We start from the raw sequence: 12650 nt of genomic DNA, 5'->3' as shown, positions 1-12650 counted from the left end.
ATGTGAAGCGCTTAAAGATGGATGACAACATGTGGTACATATGCCACAATAGTATGTGGTACATTGAGACATGTTGGGCCCTTGAAGATGAGGTGGCACATTTGGGCAAGTGGCACACCTAGGGCAGTTGAAGATGGTGGTGGCGTATGTCGCGCATGTGGCACATTGCAACATGGTGGACCTAGCAACTAGGCGTGCCAAGTGCATGCGTTTGATACTCTATCTCTATGGCAAAGGTAGGATGAGAGATTTCTTGACTTGTTTGTTTAAAGAACAAACTATGGAAAAGAATGTGAATGCTCATGATGTGGTAGTTTCTTCTGTTTGGGAAACCAAAAAGAGAGAAAAACCAATTTACTTTTCCTAGCTTTTCATCCAAAAATAAGTATTAAAAAAATAATAATAATAAAATAAAAATACAGGGTAGATTTCCACAGTTACAAGAGACATAGGATTTGTTATTTGATCGTTAACCTTTTTAACGTTTCCATGGAAAACAAAAAAAAATAAAAAAAATAAAAAACACTGAAAACCAAACAACAAAAATAATTGTTGGATTACATAGTTTTCCCATTTCCTAGAGATTCCATAGGAGTTTTCCAAGCCTACATTTTGGATTATCTTCAATTGGTGGAAACCAAAACATGGATATTGAAAAACAAATGTCACATTAAAGGAAAGAGAAATGTGTGGAAAATAATCCACGTTAGCCTATTTTTTTAGGCACATGCGATTTCCATTGGAAAGGTTAAAAGGCCAACAATCAAAAAGTGAAAGTTGCTTCTCGTAACTATGAAATTTTAGTTTTCTTTCTTTCTTTTTCTTTTTATTTTGAAAGGTATGAAATTTTAGTTTTTTCTTTCTTTCTTTTCTTTTTTATTTTGAAAGGTATGAAATTTTAGTTTTAATAGGTTTTAATGGGAAATGGTTATACTAATTGTTTGAGGAAAGTAGTGGAAATGGAAATCAATTTCCATGCATAATTGTGTTCTCACAAAGAGGGAAAAACATCACATGTGCGGAAATCAATTTAATTTCCACAATTTTCCACCATTTCCCACCCATCCAAACACCCCCTAAACAAACAAGCCCCCATGATATGGGTCATATGAGAATGACTTACAAGCATTTTCATCATCTAAACCACTATAGCGTAGTGATCATCCATGCATGTACACAACGCTACCCATAGGTAGCACTGTAGTGCACAAAGGAATGCATCCACCTTGTACTAGAAGACATGTCCCCAAGCAAGAGATTTGGTTATTTCCAAATTTAACATTTCCAATTAGGCAGTGTCTGTAGAGACACTCCTCATCGAGTTTCATGAGACGAGAATATATGCAGTGTACTCAAACTAGTTGGTTTAGAGGATCCTCCCTATGAATGTAGAAGTTCCAATTCAAAGGATCTCTGACTCTGTAGGTCCTTGATATTGAAAGGAGAGGAGCAATACAATAGTGTTATCTCTAGTTGGTCCACCATCAAGGGAGTTTCGACCCATTAGAATGAAGGGGTCTAGCAAGAGATGGTCCCTTGGAGTTGGATTGGAGGCAATATATTGCAAAGGATGGAATGGATCTACCCACGAGTAAGCAATCTTCCCATTAGGTCTAGTGGGTAACGGCCATCAAAGTCACTTCAGTTTCAAGGATTGCATTCATAGTGGTGGGCAAGCCATTTTTCCCAAAGAAGGTACATGGCATCTCATGTTGTGTGTTGATGTTTGACACAAGTGCATGCGAGAAAGAGTTGTTATTAAATAAGTAGGCACAAATTTGTTAATAAACAAGAACGAAGCTCTTATGTATTGACGCAATGGATAAGCGTTAAAATAGAAAAGGCGACCTTGAGGCCCCTTCCTTTGCAAGAGAATCCACAACCAAATTTGCCTTTCTAGACACATGACCAAACAATATCCACCTACAAATAGAGAAGGCCTAAGTTTATTTACTATGGACAGATGCATCAACAGAATGGGCACAAAGCCAATAACCCAGGAACATCCACTGAAGGAGTAAAAATGTATAGTCATCCTATCATTTATCGCTCTCAACTCCACTTGAATAGTAAGATCATCTTGTCTTTCATGGCATAGACTTTGTTGATCATTGCCACGTGGGACCAACTGCGGCCAATGTTGAATTTTAGCAAAAGCATCCACACATTGGGCTCTTAAGGTAATAAACTATTATGGTCTCCACCACATGGTAGCAACAGTCATTGCCAAAACCAAGCTGCAGAAGTTTTCCGCTTTAGTGAAGAAGCTCTATACCTCTTCAAAGTCACACAGCACTTATGCGGTAGGGACTTAAGCTGGAATTCCCCACCCCCCTGCCCCAGCTAAACTAGGAAATTTGCAGCCTATGGTGGTTTTCACCTTTCACAGGATACGAAGTTGAAATGATACTTTAGAAGAATGAAACAAAAGCTTCATTCATCATTTTATTATTTTGACGTCATAAATGTTAATGCAAATCAAGTACCATATGCTATCATATCTTGCACACTAGTTAGACAGGAACTCTGGGGTGTGAGATCCATGGAAATTGTGAGAGATTTATTATAGGTTGTCAGTGGGATTAGACGAAAAAGGAAATCATTGGAAATGAAATTAAAAGAACCTCCAATTGGTTCCGCAAAAGTGAAAACTCATCTTTTAATGGAATCTTGTTAGGTAAACTCAACCAGTATTAGGCACTTTATAAAGGTGATAGTCATATTTCTGGTCTGATTAGTATTCAAGATTCAAATGAAGTGAAGAGAAAGGTGGTCTTGCAAATGCTTGAAGATCTTCAAGAAACCAGTGAGGGCATATTATGTTGAAAGGAAACTTGAAAAGTGCAAGTCATGGACATTGAAGCATTGTATCAAGACCAATCTTGTCCAACCACATATGCGGTTCTATGCGATCGGATATGCTTGTGTGTGCATATGCGATCACACAATCACATATGCGGTCGCATATTTTTTTATTTTTATTTTTTGAAAATAAGTCAATAGATAACTAATATAGTAATTTCACATATATAAAATTAGTTTGTGACTTGTTAGAAAAATGAATGAAGTACATCAAATTCAACATTCAACAATATAGTTAAGTAACAAAACAATCAATAACTTATTTATTGTACAAATACAATTTTGAAGTTACATCTTAATGTTTACTATTTATACATTATAACACTAACACTACTTACAAGATACAATTTACAACTTAGTTACAATAAGTTACAACTTAGTTACAATAAGTTACAACTTAGTTACACAAACACTAAGTTACATTGAACAATATACTTACACAACTTATAGTTACAAGTTACACTGCTTACGAAAGTTTGATTTTTGCGAAAATAAAAAATAAACAAACAAAATAATGTACCAACAGTTGGCAGATATGCGATCGCATACATCGCATATGCGATTGCATATCCTCGCACATTTGGAATATGCGATGATGGCATATGCGATATGCATATGGGAATTCGCATATGTGAATATGCGGTCACATTTAACAACACTGATCAAGACTTGTCAAGTCACCTTGAGTTGGCCCATTTGATTCTATTTCAAACTAAATGATCAAGTTGCCTATGTAATTCAAAACAAGTCTTTAACATAAATGACTCCACTACTAACATTTCTATACATTCGCTAAGCCAGCCATCATATTTTCGTAACACGGTAATCTAGTTGTTGTGGCTTGACCATCACAGACAAGGTAACAAGTTTTCTTTTTCATTCCTTCTCTTTTTTTCTTTTTTTCTTTTTTTCTTTTTCTTTTTTTGGTTTGTATATCCTTGTTTATTGCCTACATGACTTAGCAAAGCCATACCTACTTGGACTGTACAACTTCCATGTTGGTTTCCTTAACAGTCAAGTCGCGCACCTATATCAACCTCCAAAACCTCCAGCCAAAGAGGAATCCAGACTTTAGACGATAGTGCCCATCATTATTGAGATTTCAGAGAGCTTAAAAATTTTGTATGCAACAAATTGGTCATATTCTTCACATGGAGAAGGGTAGAAAGATCATATTTATGCATCGTGCATTCTCCTTCCCTTGAGTACTTTAAATTTCATTCTGTTTTATGCATTGATATTGTCATGCATCAAAGAAAAAGAGGGACTACAAGCAACATTCGTAGGTCCACTTGCATTAGAATCTAGCTCAACTTCTGGAAGAACACTACAAAAACTATTTTTGAGTTGTGCTGCAAAGGGAATTAAGCCATGAAAATTAATCGATTTTCATAGATGTGATGTTGTCCCCAGTTTATTAAACACAATTAGACATGGAAATCACTTTTCTATTTCTAGCGTTTTCCTCAAGAAAATAGCATAACCATTTCCTTGAAAAAACCTATTAAATCTAAATTTCCATAATTACAAAAGACAACTTTCGTTTTTTAGCCATTGACCTTATAGCATTTCCATAGAAATCATATGTTTAAAAAATAGGTTAACTTAGATTCTTTTCCACATTTCCCTTTCTTCTAATGTGACATTTGCTTTCCGATACTCACGTTTTAATTTCCATCAGTTCGAGAGAATCCAAAATATGGACATGGAAAACCCTATGGAATCCTCACTCCTTAGCATACAGGAAACTGTGAGATCCAACAATTATTCCATTGTTCGGTTTAGGGTGTCATTTCCATGGATTTTTTTTTTACGAGTAATGAAAATTTTTATTAAAATGGTGCTGAAATGGCGCCAATAAAAAAACTAAATTACAATCTTTGAAGGAATTTATACAAGTCGCCCATCCCACTACAAAAAGTTTTGCCTTCGAGAATCCTCCACATCCTTATAAGAACTATCACGTAAACACCTCCTCCCATTTCTTTCCCACCAAATCGCCCACCAAGTGGCTAACGTAGCCAATCTCCAAATAGTTGTCATTTACCTCCCAATCCTCATGCCGTGCCAATTCAAGTGCAACCCTCAATCATTTTTAGGATAACCTAGGACATCTCAAAATGACTTGAGAAGGTGACTCCACATCTCCCAAGCAAACTTACAATGGATGAAGAGGCAATGTTAAAGTTTGAAAGGTCAAACAGCGAGAGCTATCTCTCGTAGCAGTGGAAATCAATATCTAAAAGTTGTTTACTTGTTTCTTGACAAAAATCTAGGAAAAGGAAATCCATTTCACTTTCTATTTGGTTTTCCAAACAAAGAAACTATCACATTAGGGGAATTCATATTTTTTCCACAGTTTTCTCTCTAAGCAAGGAGGTCAGAAACTCTTATTTCATCCTACCTCTTTTCCATAGAGACATCAAAGCATTTGAAGAACTCTTTCTCGCATGCACTTATATAAAATACATAGTGCATAAGTACCCGTAATATAGATTGAGAACTCTCTCTCATCTCTGCATGCAATTGTATGAAATAAATAGTTGCACATATGACATGTTAGGACGTGTGATGCATGTGAAGCGCTTAAGAATAGACGATTACACATGGTACATTGGGCACAATAGCACATGTGGTACATTGGCATATGTGGGGTGCTTGAAGATGAGGGATGCACATTTAGCACGTTAGGACATGTGGCATATGGACACCAAGGGCACTTGAAGATGGGTGGTGGCACACATCAAGCATTTAGCATATTGCAACATGGCACACTTGGCAACTAGGTGTGTCAAGTGCATGTATTTGATACTCTAGTGTCTCTATAGAAACGGTAAGGTGAGAGAGTTCTCAGCTTGTTTGTTTAGAGAGAAAAGTCTGGAAAAGAATCAAAATTCATGATTTCATAGTATCACCTGTTTGGGAAACTAAAAGGAGGGGGTAACCGATTACCTTTTTCTTAGCTTTTTGTCAAAAAAAAAAGTTTTAAAAAATGGATGTGGACTTCCACAACTACAATAAAAAGGTCTTGCTACTTTATTGTTGACCTTTTAACATTTCCATGAACAATAACACTCCAAACAAAACAACAAAATAATTGTTTGATTCCGTATTCCACTTCCTGAGGATTCCATAGCGCTTTTGCATGTCTACATTTTAGATTCTCACAAATTGGTGGAAACTAAAACATGCATATAGAAAAACAAATGTCACATCAAAGAAAACATAATATGTGGAAAAGAATCCACATTAACCTGTTTGTTTTAGCAAGCATGATTCCATGAAAAGGTTTAAAAAGGCCAATGGCCACAAAGTGAGACCTACCTCTCATAACTACAAAGATTTAGTTTTAATAGGTTTTTTTTTTTTTTTTTTTGGAAATGGTTATACCACTTTTTTGAAGAAAACCGTGGAAATGAAAATCGATTTCCAAGTGTAATTGTGTCTTCACAAACAGGGAAAAGCATCACAGTAGAGGAAATTGATTCAATTTGCATAGTTTTTCACTAATTCCCACCCTGACCAAACAGGCCCAATGTAATGTGAGTCATATGAGAAAGACTTATGAGCATTTTCATCATATAAATTATCTGTGAATGTGCATAATGTTACCTGTAGCCAAGGTATGCCAAATCGGTTACGTATCGGCCGATACGTAACGGTAACGGTGCGAACCGTTACCCGTTTCGGGGCCGCATCGGCCGATACGATTTTTTGTACCCGTATCGGCCAATACGGGCCCATTACGGGGTGTAACGGCCATAACGGGCCGTTACGGGCCCGTAACGGTAACCTTTTTTTTTTTTGTCATTTTTAGCTCTGTTTTTGCTGTTTTTTTGAAACCTCTTACTTCCAAACTGTTTCTGACTCCTTCCACTACTAATTTCGACCAACCTTGGCTAGGTATTTGAGATAAAAACACATTATATTACAGATTTTTTTGAATCAAAGCTCGGTGGGCCATTTTTCAGAAATTCGTCAAAAATAAGTATTTATACTTTTTTTAATATGTTTTGCTGTTTTAATCATGTCATATGATGTGTTAATCATAGTAGAACATGTTAATGTGCATTTTACAGATTTGGGGTGCCATTTAATAATTTTTTAATATTTTTTTCTATTTACGCATGAATTTTGGCCCCTTTTTTTAAAATTTGAAAAATCAATTTTTAATGGTTGTTTTGCTGTTTTAATCATGCTATTTGATGTGTTAATCATAGTAGAACATGTTAATGTGCATTTTACAGATTTGGGGTGCCATTTTATATTTTTTTAATATTTTTTTCTATTTACGCATTTATTTTGGCCCTTTTTTTGAAAATTCGAAAAATCATTTTTTAATGATTCTTTTGCTGTTTTAATGATGTCATATGATGTGTTAATCATAGTAGAACATGTTAATGTGCATTTTACAGATTTGGGGTGCCATTTTATATTTTTTTTATATTTTTTTCTATTTACGCATTTATTTTGGCCCTTTTTTTGAAAATTCGAAAAATCATTTTTTAATGATTCTTTTGCTGTTTTAATGATGCCATATGATGTGTTAATCATAGTAGAACATGTTAATATGCATTTTACAGATTTGGGGTGCCATTTTATATTTTTTTAATATTTTTTCTATTTACGCATTTATTTCGGCCCTTTTTTTGAAAATTCGAAAAATCATTTTTTAATGATTCTTTTGCTGTTTTAATGATGTCATATGATGTGTTAATCATAGTAGAACATGTTAATGTGCATTTTACATATTTGGGGTGCCATTTTATATTTTTTTATATTTTTTTCTATTTACGCATTTATTTCGGCCCTTTTTTTGAAAATTCGAAAAATCATTTCTTAATGATTCTTTTGCTGTTTTGATGATGCCATATGATGTGTTAATCATAGTAGAACATGTTAATATGCATTTTACATATTTGGGGTGCCATTTTATATTTTATATATATATATATATATATTTTTTCTATTTACACATGAATTTTGGCCCTCAAAAATAATTGCAAACACTTAAATGTAAGATATTTTCATATTACATTCATTCAAATATATCTATCATTGATAGTAGATAGTTAGAAAATTAAATATATGAATTTTGTAGTCAAATTCAGGTTATCTGGTTCATAAATTCATCAGACAGTCCGATACAACTTCTCACCAAAGAGTGGACCGTTACACCACCATAAACATGTTCCAATTTATAAATGAATGCATATTTGGAATGCTTAGAATATTCCGGATTTAATCCATATTTTTTCATAATTTTTTGGCAAAAAAAAAAATTGCGCCGTTACGGGCCGTTACGCCCCCGTATCACCGTTATGCCCCCCGTATCCGTATCGGTTTTGGAGGTCACCGTTATGCCAACCGATACCGATACGGGACACCTTGCCTGTAGCCTGTAGGTAGGAGCACCTTAGTGCACATAGGGTGCTTCCTTCTTGTACTAGAAGATATGTCCTCAAGTAAGAGATTTGGTTATTTCCTTATTCTTTTCATAGAAAGACACTAAGTAAATAAAATAAAATAAACACACGGAGGTGTTGTAAAGATGCTCCTCATGGAAAACTATGAGAAAAGAATGTATGGAGTGGAGTGGAGTGGAGTGGAGTGTACTCAAACTAGTGAGTTCAAAGAAACGCCCCTATGAATGTATAAATTCCAATTGATGGATCTTTTTAGGTCCTCTATATTAAAAGGAGAGAGGCAACAATCGTGTATCTAGATGATCCACCATCGTGGGAGTTTTGAGCCGTTAGAGCTAACAGGTTCTAACAAGAGATGGTCCCTTTCAGTGGAGGCAATCTAATGCGAAGTATCCAAATGGATCCTATGCAAGAATAGCCAATATTCCCTTTAGGTCTAGTGGGCAAGTGCCATCAAAGTTACTTACGTTGCAAGGATTGTGTTTATAGTGGTGGGCACAACATTTTCCCAAAGAAGAAGGTATAAGGCTTCTGATACAGAACTAGTGTTTTAAATAGTGAATAGCCTGTGGCATAGCATTCACCCCTATCTCTAAAAATAAAATAGCATTCACCTCTCTCAAGTATGAGGCGTAAGCTATAGGGTACTTCTAGATTTTTAATTGAGGTTGCACTTGGTTGCACCAAATATTATGATATCATAGTATTTTGCACCTAATTAGATTGATCAATAAGGAAAATTAATTTAATTTCATAATATTTAGTGCAAGCAAACACAACCTAAAATAGTAGGAAAATTAGAGTAAAGATTAAGTATAAAGATAAAGAAAGGGCAATGAAACTGATTTAACATTGTTACTTACATTATTTTACAAAAATCATTGAAAAGATTAACTAAATTTTATTGAAAATAGAAAAACGTAATAGATCATTTAACACAATAATTGCTTTTAATGTTTTAGTGAAATTTAATTTTAATGTAAGCTACATAGCATGTCGAGTAGGTTATGTAGCGTGTAGTGTATGCAAATTAGCGTGTACCAAAGGTTATACACGACTTAGGTATTTTCATGAGCTACGTAATGTTAAGAGCAAGCTACACAACGTAGCGTAAGATATTTAAAACACTATATAGTACATGCATTCTAATATTCGATGCATGTGCATGAGAGAAAGAGCTTTTATTAAATGAGTAGCCACAAATTTGTTAAGAGACAAGAACAAAGTTCTTCCATTGAGGGAATGGATAAGAGTTAGAAATATTAAAGGCCAACCTCAAGAGTTGAGACCCATTTGCAAGAGAATATACAACTGAATTTTCTAGACACGTGACTGAACAATACCCATCATTACCCACTTACAAATATATAAAGGCCTTAATTTTATTTAATATGTGCACATGCATCAATGGATTGGGCACAAAGAGAGTGACCCAGGAAACATCCATCTTTGGGTCCCTCCACCAGAAGAGGGCCAGCAAAGGAGTAAAAAAGCGGAGCCATCCTGTCATTTATTGCTCTCAACTTGAATAATAAAAAGTAGAGTCATCTTCTTTTTAATGGCATAGACTTTGTCATGGGAACTGCAGTGAATGTTGAATTTTAGCAAAAGCAGCCAAACATGGGCTCTTAAGGTAACTATTATGGTCTCCACGACAATATAGCAACAGTCATTGCCTAAACCAAGAAGTAGAAGTCATCCACTTTAGTGAACGAGCTTTATCCCTTTTCAACATTGGGTAGCACCTATGTGGTAGGGACAAAGCAAGAAATCCCAGCCCCCCTCCCCCAACTATACTAGGAAAACTGCAGCCAATAGTGGGTGTTGCCTTTCACAGAATACAAAGTGAGAATTGATGCTTAAAAAGAAGCAAGAATGAAAGAAAAGAATTGTTTGTGATTTTATCGTGGTGACATTGTCTATGTTAAAGCAAATCAGGTGCCATGTGATATCATATCTTGGACGTTAGTTAGAAATGAACTTGAGTTCCAAAGAAATTGCAAGAGATTCATTATTGGTTGCCAGTAGGATTAGAAGGGAAAAAAATTCAATGGAATCCACAAAAGTGAAAACCATCTTTCTCAACCACAATTAGGTGCTTTATAAAGGTGATAGTCTTATTCTCTTATCAGATTAGTCTTGAGGATTCCAATGAAGCAAAGGCAAAGGTGGTGCTACAATGCTTGAAGATCTTCAAAGAACCAGTGAGGGCGTCTTATGGTGAAACGAAATTTGATAAGTGTACATCATGGACATTGAAGCATTGTTTAAAGACATTGTCAAGTAACCACAAGTTGGCCCAGTTGACTCAGTTTCAAAGTCATGGATCAAGTTGCCTATGTAATTCAAAATAAGTATTTAACCTAAATGACTCCACTACTAACATTTTTTTATATATAAACCAAGCCAGCCATCACACATTCATAATAGCCTACTTGCTTCTAGTGACTTGGCCATCACAAACAAGGTGCATAACAAGTTTTCTTTGAAAAAAAAAAATCCATGTCTATGCTTGTTTTATACCAACATGACTTGGACAAACGATACCTAAATTAGACTGTAACATTTCTGTGTTGGTTTCATTAATGGCCAAGTTGTGTATCTATAATGAGTTCCAAAACTTTGTGCCAGAAAGGCATCCAGACACATCATTGTTGAGATTGCAGAGAACTGAAAATTCTTTATGAATCAAAATCAGCCAGATTCTTCACATGGCCAACGGATAATTCAATACTTGCTCAAGAGAAGGGTAGCAAGATCATCCTTATGCATCGAGCATTCTCCTTCTTTTTAGTAATGGAATTTCTGTCTTTGTTTTATGCATTGAGATTTTCATGTATCAGAGAAAAGAGGAACTACGAGCGACATTTGTGGGCCCATTTGCATTAGAATCTGGCTCCACTTGCAGAAGAACACTTTAAAAAGTACTTTGAAATGCGCCAAGAAGGAAATTGATGCTGTTCAATTAATACATTTCCAACCCATGATCCCAGCTGCTTCAAACTCTTAACCTCAGGGCACTAGGATTCACAAACTATATCAAATGGCTAGGGTCAATCGGGTTACTAGGATTCTTCAATTGGTATGGGTCTTGCATCCTGAGCCACCCACAAGAATAGCCTACGGTATGGATGATCAGGATACACCAAAAAACCAACCATGTCCACAGACTAGACTAAAAGATTCTTCACTAAAAGATACCGAGAATCCCCAATTTTGAAGATCATAGCACTTTCAGATACACTTATATCAAAAATATAGTGCACGAGTACCCGTAGAGACATCGAAGCATGAAATAGTCAAATTTCATCAGTCGTATTTGAAGATCATAGCACTTTCCCTAAATTAGTCTGCGTTGAAATTTCATGATCTTTGGTGCAACCAAATGCAGCTACCATCAAAAGAAAAGAAAGGGAAGACGGTGAGACCTTTGAAGGAGGAAGCAGGAAGTGTCTGAGGGGGTGTGCAGGATAAGGAGCCAAGGTCGCAGCCACCTTCAAATCTCCCGAAATCGCCATTTCCTTTTCTCTTCTGCTTTCAACAAGCAGTGCCTACCATTCCTTCCAGCAGAACCTTTTGGCTGACAAAACGACGCTCTCTCTCTCTCTCTCTCTCTCTCTCTCTCCTCTGCCCGCACACGTGCCGTTGTTGCAGGTACCACCATATCCATGCGGTTCATCAGCTCGTCTTGTCTCATCATGCACGAAATCAGCCGTCTGATCGTCGGACTCGGACGGACGCGGTTTGGCCAGTGACGCTGCCACTAGCCTGGTGGCTAGTGGTCGGTGTAGGGGTGTGCATCGAGTCCAACCGAGTCGAGCTGGCCTCACCTCGACCCTGCGGCGGCCACTAGTTGACCTCGGCTCCAACTCAGCTCGGCTCGGTCCTTGAGCCTGAATGGCTAGCTCGGCTCGGTTCGATCAGCAACTCAGGCCAATTTGAGCCAAGATCGAGTTGAGTTCGTCTATGCAACATTTTCACAAACACATAGACTACATCTTCAAATTCTCATTGAATGTAAAACACTAGCAGCGGTTTTACAGATATTTCATCAAACACCTTGTAAGTAACATCAAAATCAAGAAAAAACGGAATTTATTTGATGAAACATACCTTCCTTACCACTAGTTGACACTTCGTTGAATCATTTCATCAAACACTTGGTGAGCAACATCAGAAAATACTCGAGTCGAGCCGGGTTTGAGCTATCTATCGAACTGATTCGAGTCGAGCTGGGGCCAGCTCGAACTCAACTTGAACTCATTTTCGAACTCTAAAAATCAGCTCGACTCGGATCGAACTCAGCTTTGAACCAAGCCAATTCGAGCTTTTTCGAGCCAAGTCGAGCGAGTTGACCGATCT

General features: G+C 36.4%; 1 protein-coding gene across 2 annotated transcripts in view; it reads right to left on the bottom strand.

Moving 5' to 3' along the window:
• LOC131228596 (cell division topological specificity factor homolog, chloroplastic) overlaps window positions 1-11945 on the bottom strand; it is a 35513-nt gene extending 23568 nt beyond the window's left edge. Inside the window, exon 1 of one of the 2 annotated variants that reach the window (XM_058224361.1) lies at window positions 11717-11945. In XM_058224361.1, coding sequence (XP_058080344.1) covers window positions 11717-11806 — 90 coding nt within the window. In that variant the 5' untranslated portion in view covers window positions 11807-11945. The remainder of the gene's footprint in view (window positions 1-11716) is intronic. The other variant, XM_058224360.1, reaches the window with a different exon arrangement.
• Window positions 11946-12650: the final 705 nt, after the last annotated feature.

The sequence above is a fragment of the Magnolia sinica genome, chromosome 16 (assembly GCF_029962835.1).
Source record: "Magnolia sinica isolate HGM2019 chromosome 16, MsV1, whole genome shotgun sequence".
NCBI lineage: Eukaryota > Viridiplantae > Streptophyta > Magnoliopsida > Magnoliales > Magnoliaceae > Magnolia > Magnolia sinica.
Note: the sequence above shows the minus strand (reverse complement) of the source record. Positions and strands in the feature narration are given on the sequence as shown.